This window comes from Phycodurus eques, chromosome 1 (assembly GCF_024500275.1).
Source record: "Phycodurus eques isolate BA_2022a chromosome 1, UOR_Pequ_1.1, whole genome shotgun sequence".
Taxonomy (NCBI): Eukaryota; Metazoa; Chordata; class Actinopteri; order Syngnathiformes; family Syngnathidae; genus Phycodurus; species Phycodurus eques.
The window spans coordinates 16,776,987-16,794,950 of record NC_084525.1 but is presented as its reverse complement, the minus strand read 5'-3'; the positions used below and the strand labels follow the sequence as shown (position 1 = coordinate 16,794,950).

The 17,964-nt window shown below is 41.5% G+C and overlaps 1 protein-coding gene across 6 annotated transcripts in view; it reads right to left on the bottom strand.

Moving 5' to 3' along the window:
* LOC133404642 (SLIT-ROBO Rho GTPase-activating protein 3-like) overlaps nt 1–15,928 on the bottom strand; it is a 44,180-nt gene extending 28,252 nt beyond the window's left edge. For 3 of the 6 annotated variants that reach the window (XM_061680728.1, XM_061680766.1, XM_061680746.1), the window contains exons 1-2: nt 15,748–15,928; nt 4,025–4,322 (exon numbers count right to left, since the gene is read on the bottom strand). In XM_061680728.1, coding sequence (XP_061536712.1) covers nt 4,025–4,094 — 70 coding nt within the window. In that variant the 5' untranslated portion in view covers nt 4,095–4,322; nt 15,748–15,928. Of the gene's footprint in view, nt 1–4,024; nt 4,323–10,101; nt 10,133–15,747 lie in introns of all 6 variants that reach the window. The other 3 variants (XM_061680756.1, XM_061680770.1, XM_061680736.1) reach the window with 2 other exon arrangements.
* Nucleotides 15,929–17,964: the final 2,036 nt, after the last annotated feature.

Below are 17,964 nucleotides of genomic sequence, written 5' to 3'. Positions count from 1 at the left end.
CTTCATTGGTCCACTTTTTCACTGTTTTCACTGAAGGTTTCGCGCATTTAAGTTCTTGCCTGTATGTCGGTATTAAGTGAATTAAGCAGTGATCAGACGAGCCCAGGGCTGCACGAGGTATAGCACGGTATGCGTTTTTTACCGTAGTGTAGCAGTGGTCTAAAGTATTATTTTCCCTGGTAGGACAGTCGATGTGCTGCTTGTATTTAGGGAGTTTGTGGTTGAGTTTAGGTTTGTTAAAGTCCCCTAGAATAATGAGGGGTGAGTCCGTTTTTTTTTTTTTTTTCAATTTTCGTTGACTTGTTCGGCGAGCGTTAGCAATGCAGTGTTCGTGTTACTCCAAATGCGAGCTTCAGTGTGTGCTGAGCTCCGTGACGTCCGTACACCATTTTTCGTTTATATGGAGGACTATCCCGCCGCCCTTCGTTTTCCCCGATGATTCCATGTCGCGGTCCGCTCGATGAATGTTGAAGCCGGGAAGCGTGACGGCGCCATCGGGTACAGCGTCGCAAAGCCAGGTCTCCGTGAAGCACATGGCCGCGGAACGTCCGAAGTCTTTACTGGTCTTTAACAGAAGATGAAGCTCGTCCATTTTGTTGGGTAGGGAGCGTACATTCGCGAGGTGGATCGACGGGAATGACAATCTGTGTCCTCTCTTGCGGAGTTTCACAAGAATGCCACCACGCTTCCCTCTGTGGCGCCACTTCCATCTCCATGCACCGAAAACCGCGGACGGCGCTCCGGTGAGTAACTCGGGGAAAAAAACTGAGCGGATTTGCAAAAGTTGGTGACAGAAAGTCCGGAGTAGCCTCCTTGATGGTTAGCAGGTCTCCCCTTGTGTAAGTGAGTCGTGTAAGGTCTCCAAAGACGGACGAAAAACACAAAAACAAAAACAATACTAGAGAGCGCATTACCGAGGCGACCACACTGGTAGGCGCCATCTTGGAAAACTCTGTCCACTCTATGCCTTTCTGTGACTCCTCCAGTCTCTCTGTATCTCTGTTGCAAATTCCATCCTATTTGAAGCCTCGTAATGGCGTGGTACTGTTGATCAGTTGCTCGATGTTCACTTCTCGGCCTTTCTGTGACACTTCCAGTCTCTCTGTATCTCCCCCTGTATGAAGAGGACTGTTTCCATATAAATTTTAATTGAACCAGGAAATGTATTGGTCAATGCATGGACCAAATGCCTGTTGTGAATTTTGCTGTTCAGCACCTTGTTGGAGAACAGTGAGTCGTACAATAGTTTCTGACACATTGAACAGTTGGATATGTGCGTTCAAAAGTTTAGAGGTCAAATTTAGGTTCATCCTGAAATGTCACTGACTAGCCGAATATCCTAGCCTAACTTTGTTGAGTACCGGTAGTTTATATAATCACATTACTTTACTTACTTAATATGCTAAGGCATGGTTTTCAAGTAAAAATAGATTCTTAAAAATGTAGCATCTATTAATGATTTCAGACATTTGCTATCATTTGTGGCAAAAGCAATCAATGGTCATATAAGACTACATGGCCATCTTCAGCTATAAACTAGCTTTTAGCAATTGCCTGCTAACTGCAGCTAAAATCAGCCTAATTTCACCATTGTCAGTTCAAAAAGAGCAGATTCCACACATTCCACAAATGAAGCTCCAATTTAAGGTGGAGGATTTTTAATATCCATCCATCCATTTTCTGAGCCGCTTCTCCTCACTAGGGTCGCGGGCGTGCTGGAGCGTATCCCAGCTATCATCGGGCAGGAGGCGGGGTACACCCTGAACTGGTTGCCAGCCAATCGCAGGGCACATAGAAACAAACAACCATTGACACTCACATTCACACCTACAGGCAATTTAGTCTTCAAGCAACCTCCCATGCATGTTTTGGGGATGTGGGAGGAAACCGGAGTGCCCGGAGAAAACCCACGCAGGTATGGGGAGGATATGCAAACTCCACACAGGCGGGGCCAGGGATTGAACCCCAGTCCTCAGAACTGTGAGGCTGACGCTCTAACCAGTCGTCCACCGTGCCGGATTTTTAATATAATATACTTATTTACAACTGTGGCTTCAGAAATCACAAATCATTCGCATTGACCATGACTTGATAAAAATGTGTGCACTGAGCAATTTCTTAATTTCATCAATTAAAATGAAACCAGGCTTACATGAAAAGGAATTAGTCAAATTTAGTATTTTAGACATTCTTTGAAGAGAAGAACTAACAGACTTTTCTTGAGGGAATACTTGGTAATTTTTGTCTGACTCGCTTTCATCGAGGAATTACTTCCACTCAGGTAACTCGTTATAAACCCAAAATAACCTTCAATACATACACGTTGGTGAGTGAACTCAGCATGGCCCAGTGCTGCACATGAGCTTTGAAAAGGCCAATGAAGTCATCAATGTCTCATATCAAAAGTGTCTGCATTTCACTCTTCATCTATCGCTCACATAGCCTTTCTCAACTTTCTCATCCCCCATCCCTCATTTCCCTTCTTCCCTTCATTTTGGCCGCACGCATTCCAAGGCTGACTGGATGTGAGGAGACAGCAACGCCAATACAGACTATAAATACATCCTTGTAGTACAGTACAGAGCCAGTGAGCCATGGTATGCATCCTCCAAAACCCAGCAAACTGTATAACACACAAATACGTGCACACACTGCTATTTGCTGCAATATGTGTGATGTCAATATTGACTCATGGTTTGGCTTCTATTAAAGGATTCCTTACAAGGTTGAAAGGTTATTCCGACAGAACATTTCACACGGCTCATCAGGGAGCTCGATACTATGTTGGTAACACATACTGTAAGTACAAATACAGTCAGACATAGTGTTTGTACCACTGGCTGCAACAGCACACTTTCATGTGTTAAAATCCACCACTGATTACATTAGGTACACTAACACAACCCATTCAATGACATCGGAGAGAGGCCAGGACCGGACTTATGCGCTCCCTCTTACATACTCCAGTTAGGAGGGGAGCAGCAGCATGTTGAGCCAACTGGAGACGTTTAAGGAAGGACTGGCTAACTCCAAAACAAGGAGCATTCCAGTAATTAATAATAATAATTAATAATAATAATTCCAGTTTTACCTTTGCCAGCTGCCTAATATCAAAGAAACAGGATTTGACTACCCCGCCAATTTGCTCATCAAATTTAAAATCACTGTCCATTTTAAAACCCAAGTTCGAGACTGTTGCCTTTGCGTATTGTGACAAAGGCCCAAGGTCAACAAGTGAGGATTTACAAGAGCCACTTGGACCAAACACCGTCACTTCATTTTTCTTTTCATTAAAATTTAAAAAGATGCAACTGTTCATGCTTGCATTGTCAAAATGTGCTAGTGATGTCATATAGTTCAATATTACTTTCGGTTTCCCTTGTGTGCATAAAAGCACTTACAGCTGATGGAGAGGTGGGTAATCTGCGTGACGACACAACTCCAGGTTTTGAAATAAAAAAATAAATTGAAGCCATTTATTCCTCATCTCCTCCAAGGTTGGTAGGTGATGCAAAGTCCAACTTTTAGCTTTGCATAAGATGCAGGTGCGTTATCGTTCAGTCATTTTCACAAGTTGAGTTGAGTGGGTGGCTATCAACCACGAACAAGCAGGTACTTGAATAATGAGTAGCATAATCACGTAACACCAATGCCTGAAAGTGATCAGCTCCTTTTTCTGCCTTCTGCCTTTCATTGGCTATTCTAAACAATCGACAAACCACGTAGATGTCAAACGGAGACCAGGTCAAGACTCATTTTGACCCATGTTATCCATAAAACAGTGGAAAACATTGCATTTTGATGGCATGAGAACTTTAAGTACATTTTAGAGTCTATAATTAAGAACAGAGTCTGAACACTATTGCCAACTCTGCCTGTTAGGCAGTGTTAATCCCAAAAGAAGCATCATTATCTTCATCGAGGCAGAAGTTTTGATATAGGACGCTGTGATATTATACCTAATAAAGTGTCTGGTGTGTGGATATGGCACAAAATAATCATGCACACATGCCCGGTGACTCACCTTTCATCTGAGAGTCATACTCGGCCAGACTCCCCTTCTCCCTCCTCAGTTTTCCGTGTGAGGTCATCATCTTTGCCACCCTCCTGATGCTCGTCTGTTCTCTCCTACCTCTCCCAAGCCTGGCGTTTTCTTTTAACGTCCCAGTTCCCTCTCCTTTAACCTTCCAGCCTCAGTGCCTTGATTGACCTACTGTCTCATACAGCACAGCGGCATCAGCGTCGATTGGCCACACACACTCGCCAAAGACGTCAGGCCGGTTTGTTGTGTCCATGGAATGCCGATCCATGGGCGGATTGGCCTTAATGTGGGATATAGAGAGAAGGGTATCATGTTTAGAAGATATGCATGGATAGGAGCGGGCAGCTGGAAGAAAGAGAGTGAGATTTAATGCGAGAGAGCGGACAAATGAGGCCAGGGCGAGAGCAAACGGGATAGTGACACCAGAGAAGGGAGATTTAGTTGGATGGACAGTCTGATGGGGGTCACGTCAAAGAATGGACAGTGGATGGACACTGTGATGAGGAGGGTGATGACGGAAGAAGAATGGAGGAAGGGAGGGGGATGGAAGAATGAGAGAAGATCAGTAAGAGCAATAACGAAGGACATTCAGTGACTCAAGGTTAGCCCAAATAAATATATATATATATATATATATATATATATATATATATATATATATATATATATATATATATATATATATATATATTTATTTATTATTTTTTTTTGTTTATTTATAGGCGGCACGGTATAAGACTGGTGAGCACATCTGCCTCACAGTTCTGAGGATCTGGGTTCAAATCCTGGCCTCGCCTGTGTGGTGTTTGCATGTTCTCCCCTGCATGTTCTCCCATGCATGGTAGGTTAATTGAAGACTCTAAATTGCCCGTAGGTGTGTGAAGTCCAAATGGTTGTTTGTTTATATGTGCCCTGCGATTGGTTGGCGACCAGTTCAGGGTGTACCCTGTTTCTCGCTTAGAGTCAGCTGGGACAGAGTCAGCATGCCCGCGACCCTAATAAGGACAAGCGGTACGGAAAATGAATGAATAGGAATATACACATAGGTATATATATATATATATATATATATATATATATATATATATATATATACAGAAAGTACAGAAAGTATTCAGACCCCCTTAAATTTTTCACTCTTTGTTATTTTGCAGCCATTTTTCCTCATTACAGAACAACTCCGTGACTGTTCTTGAAGGGCCCAGCCAGAGCCCTGACTTAAACCCAATTTAGCATCTCTGGAGAGACCTGTAAATGGCTGTCCACCAGCGTTCACCATCTAACCTGACAGAACTGGAGCGGATCTGCAAGGAGCAATGGCAGAGGATACCCAAATCCAGGTGTGAAAAACTTGTTGCATCATTCCCAAAAAGACTCATGGCTGTATTCGCTCAAAAGGGTGCTTCTACTAAATACCGAGCAAAGGGTCTGAATACTTATGGCTGTGTGATATTTCAGTTTTTCTTTTTTGATGATTTTAGCAAATGGCTCCAATATAACAAAGAGTGAAAAATTTAAGGTGGTCTGAATACTTTCCGTACCCACTTTATATATATTTACATACATACATACACACATATAGTGCTGCAATGTTTTTGGCGGTTTCCCCACTTTAATGTTTAAGGTCATCAAGGAAATTTAAATACTGTACCAGACAAAGATAACCCAAGTAAATACAGTATAAAATAAAGTTTTCTAAATTTCATTTATCAAGGAAAAAAACAAATGTTCACATTTCCACAAAACTGAGAAAAAACATGAAATTTATTTTATTTTTGTTATATTTATTTGGATTAAAATGTGTACAGCGTGCCCTGCAACTGACTGGCGACCAGTTCAGGGTGTAGTCCGCTTTTCGCCCGAAGTCAGCTGGGATAGGCTCCAGCGCCCCGCGACCCTAACCAGGATAAGCGTTGTTGAAAATGGATGGATGGAAAATGTGAACAGATTAATTTTGGGATTGGCCAGTAAGTAGCCTGCTATTAACTACAGTAACTAACATGTAAACATAAGATAAATATGGAGTTTCAAACATTTTTCAGTGATGTATTTTGTCTTTTTGTTGAGAGGAGGATGTGTCAGAGCAGGAAGTGTCATGTTGTAATGGTTGGTTCAATGATCAATCCAGACAGTTGAAGAATCATACTACCCATTTTTGTTTTAATAAAATGGATCAAAATCATCACGGTCTGTTTTTTTTTTCCACCGCTTGATGTTTACTGTCAAACTAAACATACAATAAACAGGATTACAGGATTACTGGGACAGGGTCATGTTTACCACTGTGTTACATCATCTTTTCTTTTAACAACATTCAATAAACGTTTGGGAACTGATTCAACTAATTGTTGAAGCTTTGCAGGTGGAATTCTTTCCCATTCTTGCTTGATGTACAGCTTCAGCTGTTCAACAGTCCGGGGTCTTCATTGTCGTATTTTACGCTTCATAATGCGCCACACATTTTTAATGGGAGTCAGGTCTGGACTGCAGGCAGGCCAGTCTAGTACCCGCACTCTTTTACTACGAAGCCACACTGTTGTAACACATGCAGAATGTGGTTTGGCATTGTCTTGGTGAAATAAGCAGGGGCGTCCATGAAAAAGACATTGCTTGAATGGCAGCATATGTTTCTCCAAAACCTGTATGTACCTTTCAGCCTAAATGGTGCCTTCACAGATGTGTAAATTACCCATGCCATTGGCACTAACACAGCCCCATACCGTCACAGATGCTGGCTTTTGAACTTTGCGTCAATAACAGTCCGGATGGTTCTTTTCCTCTTTGGCCCGGATGACACGACGTCCACAATTTCCAAAAACAATTTGAAATGTGGACTGGTCGGACCACAGAACACTTTTCCACTTTGCATCAGTCCATCTTAGATGAGCTCGGGCCCAGAGAAGCTGGCGGCATTTCTGAGTGTTGTTGATAAATGGCTTTTGCTTTGCATAGTAGAGTTTCAAGTTGCAGTTACGGATGTAGCGTCGAATTGTATTTACTGACAATGGTTGTCTGAAGTGTTCCTGAGCCCATGTGGTGATATCCTTTACACATTGATGTCGGTTTTAGATGTCGTGCCGCCTGAGGGATCGATTTCTCTGAACCTTTTGATATTATGGACCGCAGATGATGAAATCTCTAAATTCCTTGCAATTGTATGTTGAGGAACATTGTCCTTAAACTGTTCGATTATTTTCTCACGTACTTGCTCACAAAGAGGTGAACCTCACCCCATCTTTGCTTGTGAATTCAGGGAAGCTCCTTTTATACCCAATCATGCCACCCACCTGTTCCCAATTAGCCTGTTCACCTGTGGGATGTTCCAAACAGGTGTTTGATGAGCATTCCTCAACTTTTTTTTTTGATGAGCATTCCTCTTTTTTGCCATCTGTCCCAGCTTTTTTGGAACGTGTTGCAGCCATAAAATTCTAAGTTAATGATTATTTGCTAAAAACAATCAAATTTATCAGTTTGAACATTAAATATCTTATCTTTGTAGTGTATTCAGTTAAATATAGGTTGAACATGATTTGAAAATCATTGTATTCTGTTTTTATTTAATTAACACAAAGTCCCAACTTCATTGGAATTGGGGTTGCATAATATAATATAGTGCTATTTTTTGTTTCTGTAAAAAAACACATTACAAATCTTTGTTGGGTTTGATGGGAAACTGGAACAGATTAATGGTATTACCATTCATTTCAATGAGAAAGATGATTCAATGAGCCTAATGAAGTTAACATTCCGTTTAATATAGCATGCTTACTATAGATTGTGCCAATTTGAGGTCTGAAAGTAGAGTTATGATTCTGCTGCTGCTCAGTGCAAGTGCGAATCTTTTCGAGTAAAATACAGGACCAAGGGCAACCCCAAATTATTTGTCTTATCACCTGTAACAGAAAGTTGTGATGGAGCAGTTTTTCCAAATTAAATATAGTATATAAACATATATTTATTTTGCATATCTTTACCTAAGGCGGCACGGTGGTTGACTGGTTAGAGCAGACATGCCCAAAGTCCGGCCCCCGGGCCAAATCCGGCCCGTGTTCATATTTCCACTGGCCCGAACCCTCTGTCATAAAACCAATAATATGTGGCCCGGCAGTACAAAATACACGCGTAATTTTATATTTTACCACAGGATGGCAGTAAACTTGTGGCTGAACTCTTGCGGGGCCGTTTTGCGCATGATCTGTTTTTTGCCCAATTCTAAAATGGCAACTGGAAGTAAGAAAAGGAAAGTTGATAGCGAGGGCCGACGTTTCCAGGACAAATGGAAGTCTGAATATTTTTTCACTGAGTTTAGAATTTGCCAAGAGACTGTGGCTGTGTTCAAGGAGTTCAATATAAAGAGGCACTACCAGACGGAACATGCTAATTAGGACAAGCTAACTGGGAACGAACGCAGTGAAAAATTTAAGCAACTGGAAGCTGGTTTCACGGGAAGCTGGTTTAACGGCACAGCAACACTTTTTCACAAGAGCCAGTGATTCGAATGAAAATGCAACAAAGGCAAGCTATGAGGTGGCAACGCTGATTGCCAAGCACTGCAAACCTTTTACTGAGGGTGAATTTATTAAAGACTGTGTGATGAAAATGGTGGAGAACATTTGTCCTGAGAAAAAGCAACAGTTTGCCAATGTTTCCTGGCTCGTAGCACTGTGTCACGAAGGATCGAAGAAGTTTCTTCTGATATTAAGAGTTGGAGCTCATTGAGCTGCAGTGTGACATGGAGTGTCGTAGCCGGTACCAACAACTCCCTCTTGTCAACTTTTATCAGCAGCTGCATAAAGACAGGTTCCAAGAGATTCGTACATTTACTAAGAAAATGTTGAGCTTGTTTGGCTCGACATACTTGTGTGAGAAGACATTCTCAGTAATGAACATGAGTAAGAACCGCGTGAGGACAAGACGAAGTGACTCCCACCTGCGTGACATCTTGCGCATTAAAACCACCGTTTTTGAGCCAGACCTGCCCCATTTACTGCAGTCGAGATCTCAGTATCACCCTTCAGATTAATGCAAACATGTTGTTTGTTGATTCTGATGTTTGAGTTTGAGTCAAATTTCATATAAAAACTTTATTTTGCATTTCATTAATTTTTATTTTAACCTTCATTTATCCAGGTCAGGCAGTTATCAGATCTACCTAGCAGCAGACAGCATAGTAAAACAAAGTAAAATAAAAATAAATACAAAAAAGCATTCCCCTCGTCGGTAGCATGTAAAATTAATGCTGGCCCGCAGGACAATTCTTTTACGTCAATGTGGCCCCTGAGCCAAAACGTTTGGGCACCCCTGGGTTAGAGCGTCAGCCTCACAGTTCTGAGGACCCGGGTTCAAGCCCCGGCCCCGCCTGTGTGGAGTTTGCATGTTCTCCCCGTGCCTCTGTGGGTTTTCTCCGGGCACTCCGGTTTCCTCCCACATCCCCAAAACATGCATTGATTGGAGACTCTAAATTGCCTGTATGTGTGACTGTGAGTGCGAATGGTTGTTTGTTTGTATGTGCCCTGCGATTGGCTGGCTACCAGTTCAGGGTGTACCCCGCCACCTGCCCGATGACAGCTGGGATAGGCTCCAGCACGCCCGCGACCCTAGTGAGGAGAAGCGGCTCAGAAAATGGATGAATGGATGGATATCTTTACCTACACTGATGGATTGGTTTTTGTGTGTTTATTAAATTAAAGGTGAAGAATGTCAAAATGAAGCCTTCTTTTGTTCTATATGTGGCCCTCAGAGAAAAATGTTTGGATGCCCCTGTCTTACATCTTCTGTGAAACATGAACTGACCATCTTACATATGGACGAACAAAAATAATTTTCTTTTACTTGTTTAAGAAGTTGAATCTTGCAGAGGTTTTGTACTGTACGCAGTTAAAAGCACACAGTGCAGTGAAGTACAATTAGCGTGGTGCGAAAGCACAGGAAAGGCTAAAAAATTATAATTCTGCAAAGTACAGGAGGCACACATTCCACTGGAGTCAATTTGTTTGAGTGTTTTGCACAGGAGGTAAGCACAGACAACCACACACACAACAAAAAAGGCAACAACTCACCACATCCTGTGTCTCAACAGGTTTTCGCACCCTGCAATGAGAGGAAAAGTCTGCCAGTTTGACAGCAAGTTTGACTGTTCCTCATTAGTTGGCCCACATCAATGAATGAACTAGCGCAATCTTCTGTGCGCGCTTTACAAGCAATGTGTCTTGAGTAGAACGTTGCCACCTTGCAGAGAAGGAGCATTAGTATTATGATTAAAAAGCTCCATTTCAATTTCCCAGACAAAGCTCAGCTACAGAAAGAATTTGAAAGTTAATGGAGAATTAAAGTGAACAAATGGAGTGATTTCCCACTGGTGGCGAATTGTGAGGACATTGAGCCCTTGGACGAGGCTCACAGGCCTTCATCAGTGAGCGCCCTTAATCAGGAAGGATCCAAGCAAACGTTAAAGATCTGCCTGGGAAGGATTTAGCAACAATCCTGACGTGAAACACAAAAGGTCAAGAAATACTCCCTATTGAAAATTTTTGTAGGATTTTGTACAGAACGTAATACACTGTAATTACTGTAGTCGAGCATGGAATTTCCAGTTTGATTTAAAATATAGGGTTTTCATTGCAAAACACAAGGCATGACTATGTTTTAAGGATTTGGTTGTACATGCACACACATCACATCTATCAAGCTGACTGGCAAACTAACTGAATTAGACTTTTGTACAATTCTCTCAGAAGTTCATACCAAGGTTATCATATGCATTTTCCCATAGTAAAAGCCAAGGTTATCAGAAGAAAGAGACCATCTAAAGGTGACTCTAAAGCAGATTAAAAACAAGAAAGGAAACAAGTGTGGCTCACACAGATACGAAAGGGATTTTCAACTATTAGTGCAAAAGGAAAAAGGTGACACGTCATTAGATATAACACAGGATGTGTTGTAAAATGGAACAAGCAAGAGGAACATTTTATTTGATTGTATGGTGTATTGTGAGTGTGTATTTCCTGACACAGACATAAGTTGTGGTGTGCAACTATATACTAAACTTGTGTTATACTGGTTGGGAAATGAATTAACAGTGTAGTCTGTTCTTTTGCCATAAAATATTAGAAGCTCAAAGGAAATTTACCAAAAAGTTACAGTATTAAGCGCAGCAGTAACTTGAACTTGCCAAATGGTACAGGCTCGCTGGCTAGACCCCCCTTATGGGTGGAGGGGGCCGGCCCCACCCGGGCCCACCCTTCCTCCATGTGCTGGCTCAGCAACTGCATACACCAGTTGACTAACATGCATGTGATATGGTGTTCATTCACTAACAAGTTTGCTAGACACACTAAAGGCTTTAATTGCTTGTGCTGCCTCCACTAATAACAGCACAGGTTATACTAACGTAACTCCAACTAACTCTAACTCTTTTCCCACAACCTGTCCTCCCCTTTTCTGTCCTCTCTCATCTTGTTCTCTGTGAGTTATTGCATGTCCTCACCAGGTGCCCCCACACCCCCATCCACAAATAATAACACGATTTGACTGTTGTAATGTTACTTGTGTTCAAATATCTAGACTGTCTCACTGTGGTTCTGCTCTGGTTCTCACCCCTAGTCCCCTTGTCCGTTCTGTCCCTCTGGCTGTCCCCTAAAACCCTTTTCTGTTCGGCTGCATGTTCAATAAACATCAGAATAATTTTAAAAAATTTAAATAAGCAGAGGGAGTATTTCAAATTCCCCTGTTGCACAGCAAAACTGTTCCAGCACAGAGGCATACAGATCCACCATTCTGCAAATCCATGTAGCTGAACAGGACAGGTTTAAAAAAAAAAAAAAAAAAAAAAAAAGAGATAAGAACTTGCCAAATCATGACAACATTTTAACTTCAATGTTAAAATAATATGCCTAAAAAACTTCTTTGAAATTGTAGCAAAATACAGTGGTGACTTGACTTACGAGTGTAATTCGTTCCATGCTTGTAAGCCAAAACACTCTAATCATCTTTCCCCATTGAAATGAATGGAAGTGCCAATAATCCATTTCAGCCTCACATTGTGCTGCTTCTGGTGCGATAATAGTAAAACTAGTCATTTTTTGCAGAGGATAAAGAATATGTCTGTGAATACCAAATGCTATTCATTAGCCAGTCTATGGCATTTTGCGTTGTGTGTTTGCATTAACCATCTCATTTTCGAAAACTCACAAGTCGGGTCAGTCGTAAGTCAAGGCACCACTATATTGTGTTTTTGTGAACACTGACTGATTCCCTGATACATATTCCGGCACAAGTCACATTTCCAGAGTTGTTTTGAATTCGCAAATGATGACTCAATCTCATTTTTCCCCACTTTAAAAAAAACAGAAGTTAATGCATCATATTCAGCAAGTTTTAGTAAACTGTCACTGCAGATGTTTGCACGTGCAAGAGGCCAGTTATCCAGTTTGAATTTACTGTAGTAATATGCAGTAATATTCAATTTTAATTGGAACAAAAAATGCCACTTGATTTTGAATCTTTGCTACAGCTGCATTGTCTCAAACAGCTACAAACTCCCACGAGTAGAAAATAAATTGTAAATTAATTTATCCATCCATCCATTTTCTGTACCACTTTTATGGTTCAGCCTCACGGAGAGCTGGAGTCTATCTCAGCTGACTTTAGGAAAAAGGTGGACTATATACTGGACTAGTCGCTAATCAGTCATCAAACCTTTACTCGGTAGGAACTAAACACACACTGCCTGTACGGAAGTCGAGTGTACCACTTCACCGTCATTTTGACTCTGTTGGAAAGTCGGTTTATTATTTGAGTCAACTAAATTTTTTGAAGCAAGCACTAAAATGTTACAAATATGTATGCTGTTGTACATTCACTGAGGTGAGACCCTCAATGTGTTTGGCTCACTGATGAGATTCTCAGGGGGAAATGGGTCCTAGCCATAAACTCCTATCTCCTGTCTGCTAGGAAGTCTTTAAAGTGCCCCCAGGAGTGTGTTCTAAAGACTAGTATGCATTCCTTGATGGCACCTTTGAGCCATAAATCTAAGCAACGGCTCATTGAGTATCTAAGTAGAGTGATATTGAATGAATATTGACCAATATGAATAAATATTAAATCTTTTTTTTTTTTTACTTTATAAGGTATTATTATAATATTATAGGAAAATTGTTTTTCACTTTATTCCCTCGTTGACTGGTATTTATGATTAACAGGTATTCTTTTGACAAATTCACCACCGTTTTGATGGCCTCAACATGCTTGGAAACTCACCAATTATTGCAAAAGTGTATATCTTGGTGAAATGTATGCATTTTAGAGGGCCTCAACATAACCCCACAAAAGTCACTCAGTAGTGTCCTCCTGAAAATTTGGGGAAAATTAGGCCCCGACGGCAGTCTCAGGGAGCCAGAAATTGAACAGGAAGTTGGTCATTTTGGTTAGAAGTGGCCATTTTGGGCAAATTCCAGGGCTTGTACAATAACAAACTCTGACTGGGAATTCACCTAAATAGGCACATTCATTAAATTTAGTCTTACTTTCATGACAACGCGAGAAAAAAAGAGGCTTGTCGAAGGTTTTTTTTTAATTATTATTATTTTTAACCTGTCCTGTTCAGCTGCATGGCCATGCAGAAGAGTGGATCTGTACGCCTTTTGTGCTGGAACAGTTTTTCTGTGCAACGGGGAAGTTTTAAATACTCCCTCTGGTTATTTTTTCCATCCATCCATCCATCCATTTTCTGAGCCGCTTATCCTCACAATGGTCGTCCGGTGAGGACAATGCAACAACTAACCAATAGGACAAAATGAGAGAGGACAGAAAAGGGCGGGGCAGGACAGGACAGGATGTGGGAAATGAGCAAGGCACTGCAGTGGGATGCTTTTATGGTGGTCTAAACACCTGCAAGAACCTGTGAGTTGATATCTTAACATAACCTGTGTTATTGTTAGTTGTTCCAGCATAAGCAAAGCCTATCGCGTGTCTATGTAATTTAGGAGTAAATGAAGACCACACCACATCCATGTTAGTCAACTGGTGGACGCAGTTGCTGAGCCGGCACATTGAGGAAAGGGAGTTCTGGTCACACTCAGATGATATTTACTCACAGTATGTTCCTTCAGAAGGTTTCCAGCCACATTCATTCCTATCAGATACATAAAAACACCCCGCAGGGTTGACTCCTTAAGGGTTGTCGTGCAGAACTAAACATCCAGCAGTAACCAAGGAACCTCTTGCAGAAAAGCAGCAGGCTGACCATTTTTAATCAAAAGCTAGAAATGAACAGCGCTGGATCTTTTTCTTTTCTTTTCTTACAAGGTGCCTTTGGCAAAGCACCAAAATGCAACAGAAGACAGAATAAAAGCCTTTTTTTACACATAGCAATCAAAATTTCGCAGATTCCTGCTGTGGTTTAAGTGGAGGATCATTTACAGTGTTTGTTTGTGTAAGGCGTAGTTGAAGGCTCTGGTAGAAGGTACGGGGAAAAAAAGAGTGAAACAGAAACAGATTCTGACGGTTGGGCACTGTACAGGGTGAGAGGCTTATGTCCCTTGCTGAAAGCACCACTGTGACAGACCAATTAGAGGTCCATTTCTTTTAATACATTTTAGTCTCCGAGCAAATTACTGTAATCATGGCTCCAATTGCTTCTCTCGTAGGTGTTACATTTTTTTCTAAGGGTGACAGACATTAAAATGAACTTTTACAGCTCAAAGATAATGTCAGTCTAATCAATTTTCAATGCAAAGATAAGCGTAATCTTTAAGTTATATTTTCCGCTAAGTGGCACAGTCCAGTTCAGCTCAGCTCAGCATGAATTAGAATGGAATGGTGAAAGCTGCATCATCCAGACCTGTGATTCCCAGCCAGGGTGCCATGGCACAATACTGTGCTGTGAGAGATCATCAGGTGTGCCGTGGGAAATTATCCAATTTCACTTCATTTGCCTTGTATTAAAAATGATTCATTAATTACAAAAATATGGTTGCTTGAAAAGCACAATATAATTATTAATTTATGTTTGTATTATTATAATTATTATTATTATTAATGTAGCACTGGTTGGGGGTGCACTTCCTGGGTACTGTCCAAATGCCCTTGAGCAAGGCCGTTCAACACCAAACTCTTCCTGTCACAGAACAATCAGCTCTACTTTATGTATTTAGCATTGTTTTTATGTACTTATTTTTACATTATTATATATATATTCACTGATTTCATGAGCATTGGTAGTTTTAAAAAAACTGAACAATTCGCGTTGTTATTGCAATGCAAAGCATAAAAGCAAAAACAAATACCACTCATATGTGATATCTGCTTATTTAGTTTCCTCTAATAGATGGAAAACAGCATTTATGCTAGACAGGGGCTGCCAATTTAAGGATGAGCTGATGTGGTTTGTTGACTTCTATTGACAATTGCCATAAATCACCTCCCGTGACCAATGAGAGACAGTGGCACTGCTCCACACAATGGCCACAGCGTAATTACACAAGCCCATACACGCACACACACACACACACACACACACACACTGAACATATTACATAATGGAGTCAGCGTGTGTCACCTACAAATGCTTTTAAAACACTAAATACTGCATAGATAAAACGTCATTCACTTTACATGTACACAAGCATCCACTCTCATGTGTAAACACATCAACCATCCCATCCCATCTCACACGCACACGCACAATGGTTGTCAGCGTTGCATACCTCACTTTGTGCGCCTCTGTTGTCTCTTTCTATCTTTTCCTCAGATCTCTCCTCCCATCCCTCCTTCTCTTCATCGCAAAGACAGCAAGAGAGCCGTGTGTGTTTGAATCTGACAGATTCCTCTCAGCTCAGTACTCTCCTACCTCCCCTAACCCTCCCTCATTTCTCTCTCTCTCTCTCTCTCTCTCTCTCTCTCTCTCACTCGCATCTCAGACTCCAAAACAGCCCTCCCTCCCCTCTTTCTTCCTTTCTTCCGCTCCCCTGCCAAATACGCTAAATAGCCTCCCTCTCACACCACAAATGCTTCACTCCTCCCATTCCGTCCCTCGCCGCCTCGTGAAGCCACTCAGGCCACGCCTCCACACTTTCCTCTCCTCCGGGCAGCTATAAATACCACTGCTGCTATGAATATACCATCTTTCTCTCTCAGCATCCCTCGTTCTTGTTCTACCTCCCTCCCAACATGCATCCATCCATCCATCCATCGTTTGCACTGCAAACACCCCCCACCCCACGTCCATTTCTCTCACTCTCCCGAATGTTATTCTGATGACCTTGTATTATTCACCCTCACATGACTTGCACACACACACACACACACACACGACATGTTTGCCGTCTGCCATGTCGGATGCAGAGCGTCACAAGCAGCTTATACTCATTACAAGACTGCAAACACATATGCTGCAGACAAACGCATTCTCCATTTACGTTATTAATGCAGCTAAGATTAGTCTGTCATTGTGAGTGACAGCTTTTACACCATAATGGAATCATACATCACCTTGGGCGACATATTTACGATTCAAGGGTATTTCATGGACTGAATGCAGGGTAATAAACTTGAACTCAGAAATGCTGCATTTTATATGTACGCGGTGGGCAGTAGTACACTCGGATAGTGTGCATCGTCAACATTACGACGGCAGCATGGCTCTGCAACAGTCTGGGAAGGAGGTTACTAACATGTGGTGCAGGCGTCTCATGCGCACCGAGGGTACACTTAAACAGAATCAAATCTTCCGCTGCAGGCTATATAGCATGTCACGCACGTAATTAATCCGCGGATTGCCCGGCAACGTGCTCTAACTCTTCAAAAATACACTGCCAAAAAAAATTTTTTTTTTTAAATACAAAACAAATTTAAGACGCTCAAATCCAAGAAAGGAAGGGCGGGTTCTCTCGGACTAATCGGCTATTTTACTTTGAATATGACCATATCGCTGCCGACCGAGATCTCTTATGTAGTTCCTTTGTACTTTTATTTTTATTGCCATGAGCTGCTTTTTACAATTGTTTGAATTAGGGCTGCAACAAGAAATTGACAATATTGATAAAACCTATAATTAAAAACAAATTTAATTATCGATTCGTTGTGTCCCACGATTATTATGTCAGCCACCCATTTTGCATCGGGCGGCTATTACGTCACTCGCGGAGTGCACTGGGGCACGTGACCCCCCACATTTTATCCTCCTTTTTTTTTTTTTACACTATGTGCCCCGATGTGTGCAAAAGGTGCCGTCAAAGTACCCTTGGGGTACAAAATTCCGCCTGAAGAATTTCAGTCATCAATTACTTATTGCTTTGCAATAAATGGAGGCACTGATGAGGAGGAAGCGAGCGCTACAACTATGGCGTAAGGCATTCAGAGTGGATGTGTGCAGATTGATACCGATAGAAAGATAGCCATCAATTCGCCAAACAGGCAAAACGTTCTTGCTTCAAGCAGTTTATTTGTCACTCCTAGTCGTAGTATTTTGTAAAACGGACACATACATACACATACAGATAAACATGCTAACAAACAATTAGCACCTATGCTAAGGTAATTATTTACCTCCAATTCAACAAAACTATATAATAACGATTAATGAAGAGACAAGTGCGTCAACACAGTCCAGACGGTGAGCGGGTGCGCTCGGTGACCACGACATTCGGGATGGAACAATTAATGTCCACCACAACAACATGTCACATTACCTAATAGTAATACTAACACATTTTATGCTAAATTGTCTCAAAACAGATTTAAAAAAAACAAATTAAGAATGTGCTAATTGCGGCACATACTACAGTAAAACTGGGCATGAAAATACATTATTTTTATTTTAAGTCTGGTAGGACTGTTATTGAGCAGGTTGACCTGCTAACGGTAGGTTAATTGACGAATTTAAATCGTCCGTAGGCGTGAATGTGAGTGCGAATGGTTGTTTG